This window comes from Capsella rubella, unplaced genomic scaffold (assembly GCF_000375325.1).
Source record: "Capsella rubella cultivar Monte Gargano unplaced genomic scaffold, Caprub1_0 scaffold_4, whole genome shotgun sequence".
NCBI classification, from domain to species: domain Eukaryota; kingdom Viridiplantae; phylum Streptophyta; class Magnoliopsida; order Brassicales; family Brassicaceae; genus Capsella; species Capsella rubella.
The window spans coordinates 10,643,972-10,660,782 of record NW_006238920.1 but is presented as its reverse complement, the minus strand read 5'-3'; the positions used below and the strand labels follow the sequence as shown (position 1 = coordinate 10,660,782).

Sequence of the window (16,811 nt, the reverse complement as noted above, 5' to 3'; positions counted from 1 at the left end):
AAAAAAACAAAATGTGCCAGAAAAAAGAGTATTTACAAAACTTATTGGGGGGCTATGATATCATTTATCTACACTTGATCATATATCAAATTAGAAATTCGAAAAGAAGGAATGAAACTTACATTGTCCTTTTTTATGGTTTATACTCTCGAAGTTATGGATTCATTTTTGTTTAGATAGTAATTAATTAGATATACTCTCCTCTTCCTCTCTCCATCAGCTCCTACAACAACAACATTATATTATTAAGTTGACATATAATATCCGTGATCAACTGTAATTTATCTTCTGACATATCCACAAATGTATATTTGCATCTTGTAGCTAAGCATGAGCTCATGTGGCTTACCTTTGCAAAATTTGGGTCAGCTACTTGTTTTTGAAGTCAGAGTGTCATCAAGAGCGTCGAATTCCCAGTCATTGATTTCATCTGCCAAGAACTCTTCTCCATCGTCTAGTTCCAGCTCCAGTTGTTTCTTTGCCGGGTCTTCTTCCTTCACTGGGGATCCTTTTTTACTGTCTGGCAAATCATCATCACCAGATTGTTTCAGGACTATATTGGAAAGTGGAGTCTCCTGCGTCATCTTTAGGGACGGTGAGCGTGAAGCAGAAGTTCTAGAAGGAGACTCAATATCCAAGAGCGGACGTTCGATAGCCTCAAACTCTTCTTTCGTTTTGTCTAATGCATCAAATAGTTCTTTAACTCTTTTATCGTCTTTCCTGGGATCCAAAGAACGCCAAGCCAGGTAAGAGTAATGTTTGTTACTTATAACACAAGTACAGTCATAATCTCAACTATAGTTTCTAAGAAAACGAGCGAGCATGTTTTTTTTTGTAACTTTACCTGGAGATACCTTCCGTCTGTGAATAGAATGGCTTTTTCATCGCATCCACCACACTTAGTGTTGTCACAAACTGCTAAAGCTAATAAATAATCAGAAGAGATGTTATGGAAAAGGACAGGCAGAGTAGAAACTTGTGCCACAATTTTCAGGTCTCTGCAGTTGGAATCAAGCTTAGGAATGTTCTGTTTTATTAGGAACGTTCTAGATGTCTAGATGTCTCTATTTAATAAAGCCATTTACCTTAGCTTCGAGGTCCAAATACTCCTTCTCAAGCTGTTTTCTAGTATCCATTGGCTTGGTGTCCTTATTGTCTGTGATTTTCTCTGCTTCTAACCTAATATATTTCCCCATAAGCAGATCAACTAGAGCTATTAGCCTAACTTAGTGTTAAATAAAATTTACAAGAACAGAGAAGTGATCAAACTAGAGCTATTACCCTTTACTTGGCTCCAAGCTTTCCACGACTCTACGGATCTTGGGTATAGAAGGATCCAATTGTTCCTGAATTGATATTAAAAATTTATGATTATGAGATATTTTTACTCTTTGGATTTTTTTAGGCAATTACTGTATCATAAGAAAGTAAAAAATTTGAATTACCTTGTAGAAAGAGAGGAGTTGAACAATCAGGTCGATGAAATGGTCACTATATCTCTCCATCTCACCACTTGAGTATTGAACCATGGTGGAAGGAATGACAACAGACGGATCAAATGCAAAGTAATTAGGGAAGCAACATATATAATTGCTGAGATCTTAGCATAGTTGAGAGAAGACATACCTCACTTGTTTTTCTTTTTGTTGAGAAAATTTAGACTGGAGAATATAGGTATCTTCCAAAAATTTGATCCACTTATTTACAACCTCTGCTTCTACTCGGCATGAGGTTATGGAACGAGTCAGCTCTTCTTCCTACAACGTATGCCATCCAAACATCACAAAACTATGCCCCTGCTTACGTTCCATCGAGCTAATGCAAGGTGGGAAGGACAAGTAGTTAGTTACCTTTGACTTCAGGTGCATAAGAATTTCATTACTTGCATTATCAAACTGCTCTCTTTCTTCTTGAGCATTGCGAAGGCGAGCCCGGGCAGATGTTATTGAGGTGTTGACCTTCAAAATATATGTGAACTCTGTAATATGACCCATAAATCTAAATATCTACCAGTTCAGTAAATTTCTTTGAAATAAACTTCTTGTGAAAGTTACCCTTTTCAGCTCAGCTTCAAGATCATCCTTCAGAATCTCAAGTTTCTTTAGTTCTCCCGCTACATCCTGGGAATCACATTTGTGCTCAGCCCATGATAAGAAATATTGAAACATAAGTCCAAAGTACTGAGCTAGTATCTAATAAAGGCAGACAAAGAGATTTGATTATGGGATGCAAACCTTTTCCAGCTGACTAACTTCATTAGTTTTTGAAACCCTGTAGCTAAGAGCTTCTTCTTTTTGGCTTCTACTTTGTCATATGGAAAAAGATAGGTGTGAACTATGGTAGTAAAGATAACAGATCAAATTTTCATGTTACATTTTCTCACCTATGATCCACGATTCGTTTTTCGGCTTTCGAGGTAGAATTGAGTAAGGATTCCGACAGAACTTTCAGTTTATCGATCTGCAAGAATTAGCGTAGTTAGGTTTTGTGATATAGATCTCTGTATTTCCAACATTTCGAGAAAACAAGATGCTAATAATCTTATATACTGCAAGACAGAATCTAGGAAACTCTTAAGAACAAACCAATAAAAAAGGTGAATGTTCTGGATTGCTGCAGTTTCTCACCTTGTCACTGTGGCTTTGAAGGGAATCACCATTCCCTAATGATTTCTTCCTAAACAAGAGTGCTTCTAGCTTTGAAAAAGTGCGAACTTGCTCAAGAATTTCTCGGAGAGCCTGTAGAGACCCAAGCCTTTCAGTACATCTCATCATAGGGATTGATCCAGGGATGATGTGTCAACAAATTATGAAAATACTGGGAAAACTAAACAATGCAATAGAAGATATCCTAGAAACCTCATGGTACTTCCTTCCAGTGATCATATTCGTAAAATCTAATCTGTGAGTATTACAGCTTAAGAACTCTTCTATACAAGATTAATTGAAACAAAAGTTGGAAGGTTTACAAAAAAAAAAAAAAACAATAGTTTGAAATCTAAGACCAAATCTAATGTGACAAAGGCCTTGAGTGAGAAATATGGCAGTGGAGAGCAGGAGAGAATATCTCACCTCTGTTGATGCAGCAGTGCTTCCACTGGTTTTTAAAGCATCTTCACTTGAAGCCTTCTCCAGAACCTTGAGCTTCGTCTTATCGAGTTTCTCTATCAAAGTATGGGCTTCAGTGTCTATTCTGAGCCAGTTACAAACGAGAACCAAAACAACAGAAGTAAAATTTTAAGACTGAAACATTCTTAAACGACCATAAAAAGCTTCAACAAATGAACATTTGTGTAGCTTATAAAAAAAGGTTCTGCATTAGAATACCTAGCAAGATCAGCACTGATTTTTAGTCCTCCAATAGCACCTTGAACATATTGAAGAAGTTCCTCTCGCTTTGCCTAGAAAAAGACAGAAAAAGGCATTACAAGGTGCAAGACCTTCAACAATCCATTGAGCTTGCTCATCATCTTGCAAGACAAGAATATGTGTGCTATGAGATTATCTGGTCTAATAATCCAAGACTGAAAGAAACAGAGTCTATAGGAGACAGAACACTTTATTTTGCACAATTCAGCACATCCTTACCAGAACTTCATCCTTGTATTTTGAAAACACTGTTGCTAAGTCCTGCACATTTTGAATCACAGCTTCGTGAGCTTCCTTCTCTCCTGACAAACAAAGCCTGTACGTATAAACCATGAACATTTTGAGTTGAGATTCAAAGGTTTCACGTTCAGTCTAAAATAAACTGATACAAAGCTTCAACGGTAGGGAAAACATCACCCAAACAGTTCAAGAAGCAGCTGGACTTCTTCCTCATTAGGTGCTTCCAAAATCTAATTCACACAAAAAGAATTAAACCTGCGGTTAAACTCAGTGTATCAGGAATAAAAAGTCTTTATGATCATTATTACAATGCTAAAACAGCAGAAGCAATACAATGTAGCTTGCCTTACACTGCATAATTCTAACTTACCATAGATAATACCATCCCTTCAAGTGCCTCACTATGAAGAAACACATCACGAAAAGTCATTGGCTCACCAGATAGACCAGGATCAACGTAATAAACCTATCCAGTTTCAAAAAACCAAACATCAATGAACAAAAACTGATGAGCCTTGAGAGGTCAATGAAACAAAGTGCATTATTATAACTCACGGTGCTGAAATTTTTGGGAGAATCCTTGGCTTCTTCAGAAAAAGATTGATTGTGATCATCAGTTTTGTGAACGTTACGTTCGCTATGCTCGAAACAAGAATAAGACAATCTCTCGATCTCTTTGAGAGCAACAAGCCATCTTCTCAACAACTGCACTCTCTCGCCGCCTCTCGAAGAAACCGAAACCTCTTCTAACCTCTTCACCGCGAGACTAAAGCTCTTCACGTTCCTCGATCCCTGAGTGCGATCAAACACAAACAAAACACATCATCTGAGATTAGAATCATCGCAATCTTAAAAATTTTGGAAAACGAGAAATTTAACAACGTACGATGCGATCTTGGATAAGTTTGGCGCCTTCGGAAACGGCATTGCCGGCGGTAAGGACGACGGAATCGGCGTAATTGCGAACGGTGCGGGTGAGATTGTTCTTCCCGCCGACTTCTACTGCTTTGTTCACCGCCGATCTCAACCACGACATCGCCGACAGGTTCTTATTTTGAATTCCGTTTCTTTCTTCCGACAAAATTTCGATCAATGATCGGATTTTCTTTTGAATTTGGCTAAAATTAGGGTCTCCTTCTGGTTTCTAACGATATATATTTTTACTTGGTTGGAGCAAAAAATAAGATCGCATGGAAGAAAAAAAAAGAAAAAAACAAAACAAAACAGAGTGCAACGGAAGAGAGATTGAGAGAACAAGTCAAGACGTGCGTGTTCTTTTCCACATTCTTAATTGGGGGTCTTTTATTTTTATTTAGGACTAAATTTTATAATTATTCACTTACCATATATTTGTTTTTTTTGATAAATACATTTTCTTTCATTTTTTTAAAATAGTTAAAGCAAAATATACAAAATCTGAAGACAAATTAAACCCATCAAAAAATTTCTCAGACAAATAAACTTTATAGTTTTGTTTTCCAACAAAAAAATCCCAAGTATTCTACTTACTAATTACAACAAAACTCATCATGGTTAATTATATTTTGGTGGCCGGCTTTTGTTTGTCATGCATGGCTATAGATGTAGGTTGTGTATGTTATTCACGAATGATCACATACTATACCTTACGTGTTGATATCTAACCACGAAACTATATGTGGGATATAGCACCCAAAAAAAAAAATGCTATAACTCCTCACATGGTTTGATCGATGTCGACCGATGTAGTCGTCAAAGAGTATTTAAGTATTTCGTAGTCATTGAACGTAAAGTCCACCTAAATTAAATTAGAAGAATCAAGCAAGTTTGTCGTACTCATAGCACAAGTAATATATATGTTTCTACGTACGTCTGCGTTCTCATTACACGTACAATTCGAAAGTCTGATAAAAAATTATAGCCTCCATATTATAATTGTCTACCGTAACATGTCTGTGTATTGTATATTGATGTTGGAAGCTTTAAAAAATGAGACATATAGATTGGTGTTGGTCTGTTGGAGATTAGCTATATCGTTCCAATGTTATTAGATGTCGTCGAAGAGAGATCACAGTATTAGTAATGTATTTGTTTAAGGTATATATTTCCGCCAATTAATTATTTTGTAGCATATCGAACCGGTATATGAATTATGATACATTGCATAATGACAAGTCTCTAGCTCTAATCGTATTGTCTTAGTCTTGTCTTAGGCTCTTAGCAACGCTTAGAAGTAACTGTAAATGAAGGAAAAAAAAAGGAAGTAACTGTAATGCATGCATGTGGTTTGGTCTTGACTCGTGAAAATTTGTAGTACCACTTGAAAATTAGAATTTGGGTCGAGAGAAGACTGAAGACCAATCAAAAGAGATAAACTAAATAAAGTCGAAAAATGTTTGCGTACGTGTAGGTGTATTGTTTTGTAAGGTTGATAACCCTTGTCTCTTGATAAAGTTCTAGATCTATTCTATCCCTCGTAAGTCAAAATGACAATATCAAAAATTCGATCAGTTTCTAAATAAAAGACTCAAGCATGTACACACAAACACTTTGCTAAGTAGAATGGTTATCACATGTTTGTCTTTTCGGTAATTGTGTGATTGATCCAACTTCTTAGCATAATTGACTTTTAACTTAAACATCCAATTCTAGAAACTCGCATGAAGAGACCGATCGTATATCTCTGATTTTTTCATATCGAGAGAATATATCAAAATCTTTTTATCAAACTGAACTTTTTCCTTGAGCTTTTATAACATCAACGTACGATTTTAACTTTTATCAAACCTGGATTACAATAATCTTGCAGCCTCAATCTTTCTAATTAAGAACATTACAGTTCGACGACCAACGCATTGACTCTCATTTGAAACATTTGTTCATAAGAATCCATTCAACAACTAGTACATAAGAAAATGGAACGGGACAAGCGTCATAAATAAAACAAATAATGTATAGTATCATCAGATATTTAGTTTTACGTGGGTCATGATGAGATTTCTTGTAAGAATAGGTAAATGAAATCATGTATGTACTCATCGTTTAGGTCAATATATGAATGAAGCGTATAGTATAAAGTCTTGGAAAAACAGATATAACAGCCATACCAAACGTAATTATATGCCTACTTCTCCACGTTAGGCTTATATTACGCATTTTTTTTGGGGGTTATTAACTTATTATTCTAATGCCTAACTTCGTCACATTAGAACTTATATTATGTTTATAACTAGAATTTTGGGGTTTTCGTGTAGCCCACTTCATCATACATACTATTGAAGTCGTATCCACATTTTTGTACCAATGACTTTTTTTTTTCTTTTTCTTTTTGAGTCCTTTTTGGTATCTTCTCAAATAATACTGATGACTATGCCCATGTTACAGATGAGGGCACCTACTGTAATATTGTTAGACATTAAGCTTACTGTTTTTTTTTTTTTGAGAATCCTCTCATAATTTTAGTTGTATTGGCATGTTTTTTAATGTCTAAATCGACCTGGTATACGTAAAATTTTATGGAATTTTCATATACAGCCGACTAGTAACGACTAATGAGAAGAGTATCCATATTTGGTTAAATCCAGTTTTGACTTGTAAATTTTGTTGCTTTTAAATCAGTTTTTTTCCTCACTCTTTGGAACATTTTTAAATTTGAAGGACATGTCTAATTTTTTTTTTTTTTGCCTTCTTTAATAAAATATCTTGCCACGCATGTTTGCGATCGAAACTGAACATGTAATGAAATACATAGATTTTAATACAATAAATGTTACCTTATTACAAAACTAAACTAAAAATAAGTAATGATAGTATTTTATGTTTCAAAAATAAAATAGGTCAAGCAAATTATAACATGTTATTATACGGTCTTTTGATTGAGAAAAGGAATGTGACTTTGGCTAAAATAAAAAACAAAATGAACCAATTTCTCATATCTCAAATATATGATATAGTTTTCGAATGTCAGCTAAAAAGGAGAACATAAGACAGTTTTCTAGAACATAAGATAAAATGAAGCAATACAATTTTTAAATCGTTATTAACATAAGATAGGTACAAGGGTTTGCCTGTTAAACACGATTTGGACATCTACTAACTTATTAACTAGCAGTTAATTTAAAAATGTCCGTGTACATAATTCTCAACCATCAACAACACCATATGTTCTATCTTTTTCCTTTCAATCACATGAAACCCGTGTAACTAAAACCCAAATTGTCAAATAAACTTTAAAATCAATTCTCTAGCTAAAATACAACAAAATCATGTAGATATTTTGAGTAACAGTGGATTTTATCATGAGTTTAAATACACCATTTTTTTTGTTTGGACCACAAATAAATACACCTAATTCTACTAATATATACAATATCCAACACCATATAAAATCCCAAAATCAAATGGATATTTAATAACATTAGATTGTATTTTATCAAATACATAACTAAATTATGATAGATTTCACCGTGACTTTAAACTACATCTAATTCCCACTAAAATACACTCACTGTTCAATATATAACTCCAACTAAAAATAGCAAATTTTTCAAAGTACCTTAAGCTAATAGACATAAACACAATGAGGACGAAAAGTTAAGAAGGGGTTTTCGCACAACTTCTCACCAACCCAAATACTTTTAGATTAACACATTACATCAAAATATACAAAAACCAAAAAGCCTTCGTTAGATACTTAGAGATTACCAACTTAATTGACAATTTCGCATCTCTTTCCATTCTTCTAACGAAAGTTATTGCCTTATATAGTCTCTTCTCATTCATATTCCTTATCTTCTTTGTGGGATGTAAAACCCATTTAACCCGATAAGAAAAAGAAGAAACCAAAAACATAGAAAATGTCTGGCTTGCTTGGTAAATTATCTCCAGCCAAACGTGTAGCTGGCAACAATGATCTTCCTCTGTTTTATGTGAACCAGACGTCCATGGAGCCTCAAAGATGTCCACGAGACACGCCTAGAGCCTCTGTCACATTCGCCGAGCTTCTTATGAATGTGGAGGATGCAAGGAATGACCAAAGTACAACTCGCCGGGGACTGGAAATGGTCTCACCTATCACTTCTTCTGCATCATCTTTCGATACATGGACCTCGGCTCCCGCTTCTTCAATATCATCTTCCCCGTTTGTTCTTTCTTTCAACGACTTGACCTACAGCGTGAAGATCCAAAAGAAGTTTAATCCCCTCGCTTGCTGCGGGAAGTCACGAAATGGTTCCTCGGTGAACACTAAGATACTACTGAATAGTATTTCAGGTGAAGCCCATGAAGGGGAGATGATGGCAGTTCTTGGAGCTAGTGGGTCTGGTAAATCAACACTGATCGATGCATTAGCCAACCGGATCGCTAAAGATAGCCTCAGAGGCTCTATCACCTTGAACGGAGAAGTTCTTGAATCGAGGCTGCAGAAAGTCATATCGGCTTACGTGATGCAAGATGACCTTCTCTTCCCGATGCTTACCGTAGAGGAAACTTTAATGTTCTCTGCAGAGTTCAGGCTCCCGCGTTCTCTCTCCAAGAAGAAAAAAAAGACAAGAGTTCAAGCTCTGATTGACCAACTGGGCCTGAGAAGTGCTGCAAAAACCGTGATTGGTGACGAAGGCCACAGAGGCGTGTCTGGAGGAGAAAGGAGACGGGTTTCAATTGGAATAGACATAATCCATGACCCGATTATCCTCTTTCTCGACGAGCCTACCTCGGGGCTTGACTCTACGAGTGCCTACATGGTTATCAAAGTGCTTCAGAGAATCGCACAGAGTGGCAGCATAGTTATTATGTCAATCCATCAGCCTAGTTACAGAATCATGGGTTTGCTAGATCGGTTAATCTTCCTTTCCAGAGGAAACACGGTCTACAGCGGCTCCCCAGCACATCTCCCACAGTTCTTCTCAGAATTCGAGCACCCGATTCCTGAAAACGAGAACAAAACAGAGTTTGCGCTGGATCTCATCCGGGAGCTTGAAAATTCAGCAGAAGGAACCAAGTCGCTCGTCGAGTTCCACAAGCAATGGCGAGCAAAGCAAGCACCAAGAAACAACAATGGTAACAACAGAAACACAAACGTATCCCTCAAAGAAGCGATAACCGCAAGTATCTCCAGAGGGAAACTGGTCTCCGGAGCAACAAACAACTCATCAAACCTAACAAACTCATTCCAAACTTTCGCCAACCCTTTCTGGATCGAAATGATCGTCATAGGCAAACGTGCTATACTAAACTCAAGAAGACAACCAGAGCTCCTGGGAATGCGACTAGGAGCAGTAATGGTCACAGGAATCATCCTAGCAACAATGTTCACTAACCTAGACAATTCCCCAAAAGGAGTCCAAGAGCGCCTAGGATTCTTCGCATTCGCAATGTCCACAACATTCTACACATGTGCAGAAGCAATCCCAGTGTTTCTACAAGAACGCTACATATTCATGAGAGAAACAGCTTACAACGCTTACCGAAGATCCTCCTACGTCCTCTCCCAATCCATAATCTCAATCCCAGCCTTAATCTTCCTCTCCGCAAGCTTCGCCGCCACAACATTCTGGGCCGTTGGTCTCGCCGGTGGCTCCAGCGGTTTCCTCTTCTTCTTCCTCACAATCCTCGCCTCATTCTGGGCCGGAAGCTCCTTCGTAACATTCCTCTCCGGCGTAGTCTCCAACGTAATGCTCGGATTCACAGTCGTAGTCGCGATCCTCGCCTACTTCCTCCTCTTCTCCGGATTCTTCATCTCCAGAGATCGGATCCCACTCTACTGGATCTGGTTCCATTACCTCTCCTTAGTGAAATACCCTTACGAAGGAGTGTTGCAGAACGAATTCGAAGATCCGACGAAATGCTTCGTCAGAGGAGTTCAGATATTTGACAACTCGCCGTTGGGGCAAGTACCGGAGGCGATGAAACTGACTTTGTTGAAGAGTATGAGCGGTGTTTTAGGGATCAATGTGACGGCGGAGACGTGTGTGACGACGGGGATTGATATATTGAAGCAGCAAGGGATTACGGATATTAGTAAATGGAATTGCTTGTGGATCACTGTTGCTTGGGGTTTCTTCTTTAGGGTTTTGTTTTATTTTACACTCTTGATTGGGAGCAAGAACAAACGGAGGTGATTTTACACAGTTTTTTTTTTTTTTTTGGCCGGGTTGTTTGTGAAAATTCGGAAAGAAAAGACAAGAGGTATGTTGTATCTGTTTTCTTTTTACCAGCTAAATATTTGTATTTCTTCGTATAAAATTTGTAATGAATATGAATAATAACTTATTTTATGTTCTTTCTGTTTATTACTATTCTTATGTTCCTCATTTTTTGATTCAGCCTTTGTACAATGATAACATTTGATTTTCAATAAAGCTTTATGTGTTAAAAAAAAAAAAAAAACTTATTTTATGATTTCAGAAAATTATTATTCTATATGGGCTTAATGCAAGTTTAGGCCCAATATATAGTAAAATGGTAAATATCGGTTAACACCTTTACCGTTGGTGGTTACCATAGAAAAGTTCACGACCGTTGTTGGATCCTAGTCGGTTCTGTCGGAAGCCCATTAATAAACTCTTATGCAAACCAGACTTTTAGTTTGCTTACCAAAAGCTGTTCTTCCCCCTTTCGTTTCGAAATTAGGGTTTCCGGGTTACGCAGTGCTCTCCTTCAATCCCCAGGTATCCAAAATCTGTGTTGAATTTGATGATTCGAATTGAGATTTAGTGATTTCTGAGCTCGATTTTTACGTTTTATTTTTGGTTTGATGAATCTGCGGTGAATGGTTCTATCTTTCCGATTAAATTTCTTCACTGTTCCAGAAAAGAAAAAAAATAATCTTCTCATTCTGAGCGTTTTGGTATTGAGTTATTGAATACGTTCTTTTCATATAGTGGTTATGATAAAAATTTATGGCGTCTTAAATTCAAAAAAAAAAAAAAAATTTATGGCGTCTTTGTCCTTTATGTTTTGTAGTTTGAAAATGCCTCGCTACGATGATCGCTATGGGAACACTCGTCTCTATGTTGGCCGCTTATCATCTCGAACTCGTACCCGAGACCTTGAACGTCTTTTCAACAGATATGGAAGGTAATTATTGACTCTTCTTTATCACTATTTATTATTATAAATGTTATGCATTGTGAAAATTCTCTGTGTTGGGGGTTCAATGAGGGTGTGATTTTTCTAGTTTTCTTCGCAAATAATGAGAATTTGTTTGCTATTGCGTGAGGAACGAAATGCAGAAAGTTGAACGCCTTAAGTATCCAGTGAGATATGATTTGCTGTAACTTGGCATTTGAATCTTTGAGGGGAGATTGTGAATCTAGGTTTAGTGTATGTTTTTAACCTGAATGATCTTATTGAAGGTCTCTGGGATTTTGCCTAACCTGGAGGTGTTTGATGAATGGGTGGACTTGGTGGAATTTCTCGCCAAGTGTATAGGGGGCGGGGGCGCCTCGGTGATTCTGTTTGTTGAATTTTTTGTGTGTGTTGTTTTGATGGAAATGGAGACTCAGTCTCAAAATGGTGTTTACAAGTACCTTAAAGTTATGATGGCCTTACTTTTCTGCCAACAATTTCTTCCGCAGAGTTCGGGATGTGGATATGAAGCGAGATTATGCTTTCGTTGTAAGTGAAATCTCTTTTTACCCTGAGGTTTTCGTTGGTTAAAAAAAAGTTGTGCTGCTTGTTTATTACTGTGAACTATGTATTATTTGGGAAAAGTCACGCTGTGGATGCGGTTTTCGTCCTCACGAATTTGAAACAGGAATTTAGTGATCCCCGTGATGCTGATGATGCGAGACATTACTTGGACGGACGTGACTTTGATGGAAGTCGCATCACTGTGGAGTTTTCAAGAGGGGTGAGTATTTTTGGCTCTCTATGGTCAGGATTTATTGTTTGGTTTATATGTATGATGAATGCTAATGTCATGGATATCATGTTTGTGTGATAGGCACCTCGTGGTTCTCGGGAGTATGATAGCAGAGGCCCACCTCCTGGATCTGGTCGCTGTTTTAACTGTGGTGTTGACGGTCATTGGGCTCGAGATTGCACAGCCGGGGACTGGAAGAACAAGTGTTACCGTTGTGGAGAGAGAGGACACATTGAGAGAAACTGCAAAAACAGCCCCAAGAAGCTAAGGTACTTAATATTGCTTATAAAAAGATGAAATTTTTTTACCCTTCCAGTTTCTCATCACTCTTTCTGGATTGTATGCAGGCGGAGTGGAAGCTACTCCAGGTCACCTGTAAGATCCCGTTCTCCTCCGCGTCGTAGAAGAAGCCCAAGCCGGAGTCTTAGCAGAAGCTACAGGTTAGTGTTTTCCCTCATAAATGCTTGTTATTGTCAACTTCTTAGTGTGTTTAGATGTTTGCAGGCACTAGATTTTTTAATAGTATGTATCCAAATAACTGCTATTCTCTAGCTTCGTGTATGGTTTAAATTTTTTAGCACTCTGATTGACTTCTTATTTTCTCTATGCTCAGCCGATCAAGATCCCCAGTGAGAAGAAGAGAGAGGAGTGTCGAGGAGAGATCACGCAGTCCAAAGCGAATGGATGACTCTCTATCACCAAGAGGCAGAGATCGTAGTCCGATTGTTGATGAAGAAGGCAGCCCAAAGATCATTGATGGGAGCCCGCCACAATCTCCAAAGCTTCAAAAGGAAGATGGATCAGACCGTGATGGTGGTAGCCCCCAAGACAATGGGAATGGCAGAAACTCTGTTGTCAGTCCCGCTGTAGGAGCTGGCGGTGACAGCCCGAGAGAGGACCGTAGCCCCGTTGAAGATGATTACGAGCCAAACCGCTCTTCCCCTAGAGGAAGTGAGTCCCCATAACTTTGATGGCTCGCTCATGGACTCAGGTTGCAGGCGTTGTAGCATGTGTACTATTGAATCGACTGCTGGATACTTCCTTTCTCGTTTAAGTGTGTTTGCTTTGGACCCGTTTAAGTTCATGTTATCGAGAGTTTTTCTATATAGGACACATGTTGACTCTTCTGTTTCAAACGAGTTTTCGAAGATAGTTAAAAATATGGATATTTATAACATTTCAATCTGAGGAGAAGACAGGAGTTTGTAACTGGTAAGCTTTAGTGAAGAAAGCTGGCCAACAAAGATACGTAGACGTGATGCTACTAACCGTGGCTGCTCCAACCATCATGTTCATGACTACGATCTGAAGCTGAATAGCTTCAAGAGGCGACGCACCACCCATTATCATACCAGTCATTGCACCTGGTAGAGAAATTAACCCAACGGTTTTGCAGCTATCCAAAACCGGTGATAGAGAGATCACCAATGCTCTCTTCACCTGTTGCAACGTCGCTTGTCTTGGCGTTGCTCCTAGTGCCAATGCCGTCTCCACCTACGGTTTACGATAAAATCCAATTAAACAGAGAATTTTGGTTCGGTTTAAGTTGTAAAATGATTTTTTTTTTATTACCAGGTTGAGTTGCATCTTGATGTCATCTCGTAGCTGTTTCATTGTAACTCCGGTGACCGTCATGGCGTTTCCGACCATCATTCCAGCAACTGGGATCATATACCTCGGAGTGAAAGGAAACACGTTGAGGACAACGAGCAAGAACATTGTGATCGAAGTTCCGGCGAGGATAGATACTCCGGCCACGTATTTTCCACGTGGCACGTGCTTAGCACGTTGTCCGGCAGTGTAACCGGCGACAGAGACCTGTACGGAATCTACAACATTTAAAATAAACAAAAAAAAAAGATCGAAAAACATAGGAGATCCTGAATTTGCTGACCATGAAGAGGTAAGCGAGGATGATCCAGCCGGAGTTTTCTTGGTTGAAGATGAACTGAAGAACAAATCCGATAACAGAGAGCTGAAGAAACGATCTGAAAACAGAGTATATCATTTCTCCTTCCAAGGAGAGGTTCTGCGAGTAGGAAAGGACCACAGCCAATAGCACAACCGCGAGCGCCGCGGCAGGCTTCACCATGCCTTTCAGAAACACGATGAGCCATTCGTAATCCTTGAAAAAATCTTCCCAGTCCAGATCCATCTCTCTCTGTTGTGTCCCTCTACTTTTGTTTTGTCGTCGTCTTATGAGTGCGGTACTAGTGGAGAAGGGGTATTTAAAAGAGGACCAGTTTGGAAGGAGTATCACTTTTTTCTTTATTTCTTCAGCTCATGTTCAAGATTCATTTTTTCTATATTCCTTTATCAATCGTGCAGACTCATACCATATAAATTTAATTCTAAACGAAAGAAAGTTTTAAGAAACTCATATCTTCTTATTATAATAATTCAAGAAAACACGTCTTGTAGAACAAAGTCAAAGAGTTGAGAGGGTTTAAGATGTAGAGAACTCTTAGGTGCATTTTACCGCATTATACAGCTATATTCATTTCATTACCTAGTTGGTTAATTAACTAACGTGAGCTCACTACTTAACTTTTAAAGTCTTTGTACTAGGTTTTCTTGGAAAAGTTCAAAGCAAAAATGAATGTAAAAATATATCTGGATCTGGTATACCCTACAAAACAATGTAAGGCTAACTATGAGAGAACCTTAAAACAAAAAAGTAAAATCTAGTTAGAGGATGTCCATGTGATCTACGAGACAATGAAGAACATGAACAATCTCTGGCATTCTACAGTTGCTACCATCTTCGGCTTTAAACATGAAAACATTGTTATTGATTTCTATCCAACTACGACCTGGATTTGTCCTCAGTCCTTTATCTTTCATCAGTTTCCTCACAGTCGCCGCCTCTTTCCAGTATTGGACACTGGCGTAAAGATTCGCCAGCTGAACGTGCGTGGCTGCACATTCAGGTTCAAGCATCAACCGTTCCTCTGCAGCTCTGATTCCGGTCCACACGTCGCCGTGAACACGGCAAGAGAAAAGCAGAGATCCCCATATGACTGAGTTTGGTTCCATTGGCATGCCCTCGATCAGCTTCAGGGCTTCTTGCAACAGACCAAATCTGCCGAGAAGATCTACCAGACAAGAGTAATGGTTGAGTTCTGGTTTCAGCCCTTGTTCCTCCATCAAATTGAAGAACTTTCTTCCTTCTTTCACAAGACCCGCATGTCTGCACGATGACAGGACTCCTAGATACGTGATTGCATCAGGCTTTGTTCCGCTTTTGGGCATCATTATTTCAAAGAGTTCGAATGCTTGAGTTGCAAGGCCGTGCTGCGCGTAACCAGCAATCATAGAGTTCCAAGAGACAACATCTTTGTTCGTAAACTGGTCAAAGATACGGAGAGCATCCTTCAAATCACCGCTTTTGCAGTACATCGATATGAGAGCATTTGATATATGAAGATACGTCTTGAAACCCGTTTGGAGTGTCTGGCAATGAACGCTTCTTCCTTGCCCTAGAGCTCCACTTCCCGTACAAGCGCTCAAGAGAGCAGTGAATGTATAATCATTCGGATCAGAGTTTGAATTTCTCATCTTCGAATAAAGCTTCAAACAGAAATCAACACGCCATTTCTGCGCAAACCCTGAAATCATAGCCGCCCATGAAACCACGTCCTTCTCAGGCATTTCTTCAAACACTTTATGTGCACTGTCTAAGTCACCAGAATCCCTGTATAACACAACCAAAGAATTTCCAACGTAGACATCTGAGATATGCCCACCTTTAAACGCCAAACAGTGAAACCCAGAACCTGTTCTAAAGTCTCCACTCGACCCACATGATCTCACGGCGGACGATAAACCATAAGCATCGAAACTCCACCCATCACGCTGATGCATACCACCATTCACAAAGCTTGTAAAATCCTCCAACAGAACTTCTTCCAGAACGCTTGAAACGCCATTTTTTGTTCTTGAAAGATCAAAATCATTGGAAATTGCTGAACCTATGAATTGCCTCGAATCTGTTTGTAGAAATTCCTGAACGAAACCAAAATGATTCTGGCGATTCGACGCTCCACCAGATTTCGAAGATATGATATCTAAAACTCTCAGAGCACGAGCTCGTCTCTCGAGTTCAGTTGCTTCGTTAGTTATATCAGGATTCAGTGATCGACTATAGCTAGATCGCGATTGAATATAACTGAAAGCTCTACAATGATATTTTCTCAGACAAGACATGAAGCTGAAAAAGACAGTAGATTCCATCGGTCAATATGTATGGAACACTTCTAAGGCTATATATGGGCTTAAGTCCCATTAATAGGCCCATTAACTTGTTTTGAGATATTCATAATGTTGATGACAAAAAAAAAAAAAAAGAATATTACTATAAT

The 16,811-nt window shown here is 38.5% G+C and overlaps 5 protein-coding genes across 7 annotated transcripts; 2 read left to right on the top strand and 3 right to left on the bottom strand.

Moving 5' to 3' along the window:
- LOC17890274 (polyamine-modulated factor 1-binding protein 1) lies at nt 1-4,815 on the bottom strand. 2 transcript variants are annotated; one of them, XM_006296168.2, is made up of 19 exons: nt 4,495-4,815; nt 4,164-4,400; nt 3,979-4,074; nt 3,786-3,838; nt 3,588-3,684; nt 3,327-3,400; nt 3,072-3,192; nt 2,628-2,738; nt 2,384-2,460; nt 2,235-2,301; nt 2,055-2,120; nt 1,851-1,958; nt 1,627-1,757; nt 1,446-1,512; nt 1,282-1,346; nt 1,086-1,179; nt 845-915; nt 350-720; nt 1-223 (listed from the first exon to the last, which is right to left on the bottom strand). In XM_006296168.2, exons 1-18 carry the CDS (start codon nt 4,642-4,644, stop codon nt 366-368), a joined length of 2,040 nt encoding a protein of 679 aa, XP_006296230.1. In that variant the 5' UTR covers nt 4,645-4,815; the 3' UTR covers nt 1-223; nt 350-365. The 2 variants fall into 2 exon arrangements, with proteins under 2 accessions (XP_006296230.1, XP_023640448.1); XM_023784680.1 differs by lacking the exons at nt 1-223; nt 350-720 and having other exon boundaries at nt 841-924.
- Nucleotides 4,816-8,059: 3,244 nt separating this feature from the next.
- Nucleotides 8,060-10,876, top strand: LOC17889347 (ABC transporter G family member 2). Its single transcript, XM_006295525.2, has one exon. The coding sequence runs from the start codon at nt 8,444-8,446 to the stop codon at nt 10,703-10,705; it is 2,262 nt and encodes a 753-aa protein (XP_006295587.1). The 5' UTR covers nt 8,060-8,443; the 3' UTR covers nt 10,706-10,876.
- A 270-nt stretch (nt 10,877-11,146) lies between these two features.
- LOC17887938 (serine/arginine-rich splicing factor RS2Z33) lies at nt 11,147-13,612 on the top strand. 2 transcript variants are annotated; one of them, XM_006293444.2, is made up of 7 exons: nt 11,147-11,254; nt 11,550-11,663; nt 12,164-12,203; nt 12,343-12,438; nt 12,532-12,719; nt 12,798-12,890; nt 13,064-13,612. In XM_006293444.2, exons 2-7 carry the CDS (start codon nt 11,557-11,559, stop codon nt 13,413-13,415), a joined length of 876 nt encoding a protein of 291 aa, XP_006293506.1. In that variant the 5' UTR covers nt 11,147-11,254; nt 11,550-11,556; the 3' UTR covers nt 13,416-13,612. The 2 variants fall into 2 exon arrangements, with proteins under 2 accessions (XP_006293506.1, XP_023640087.1); XM_023784319.1 differs by lacking the exon at nt 11,147-11,254 and adding an exon at nt 11,414-11,433.
- Nucleotides 13,557-14,829, bottom strand: LOC17888417 (protein ALUMINUM SENSITIVE 3). The gene is made up of 3 exons (XM_006294577.2): nt 14,345-14,829; nt 14,023-14,268; nt 13,557-13,944 (listed from the first exon to the last, which is right to left on the bottom strand). The coding sequence occupies exons 1-3, from the start codon at nt 14,603-14,605 to the stop codon at nt 13,630-13,632; spliced, it is 822 nt and encodes a 273-aa protein (XP_006294639.2). The 5' UTR covers nt 14,606-14,829; the 3' UTR covers nt 13,557-13,629.
- A 212-nt stretch (nt 14,830-15,041) lies between these two features.
- On the bottom strand, nt 15,042-16,656 carry LOC17887917 (pentatricopeptide repeat-containing protein At2g37320). The gene has a single exon (XM_006293968.2). The coding sequence runs from the start codon at nt 16,654-16,656 to the stop codon at nt 15,139-15,141; it is 1,518 nt and encodes a 505-aa protein (XP_006294030.2). The 3' UTR covers nt 15,042-15,138.
- Between the last annotated feature and the right edge of the window lie 155 nt (nt 16,657-16,811).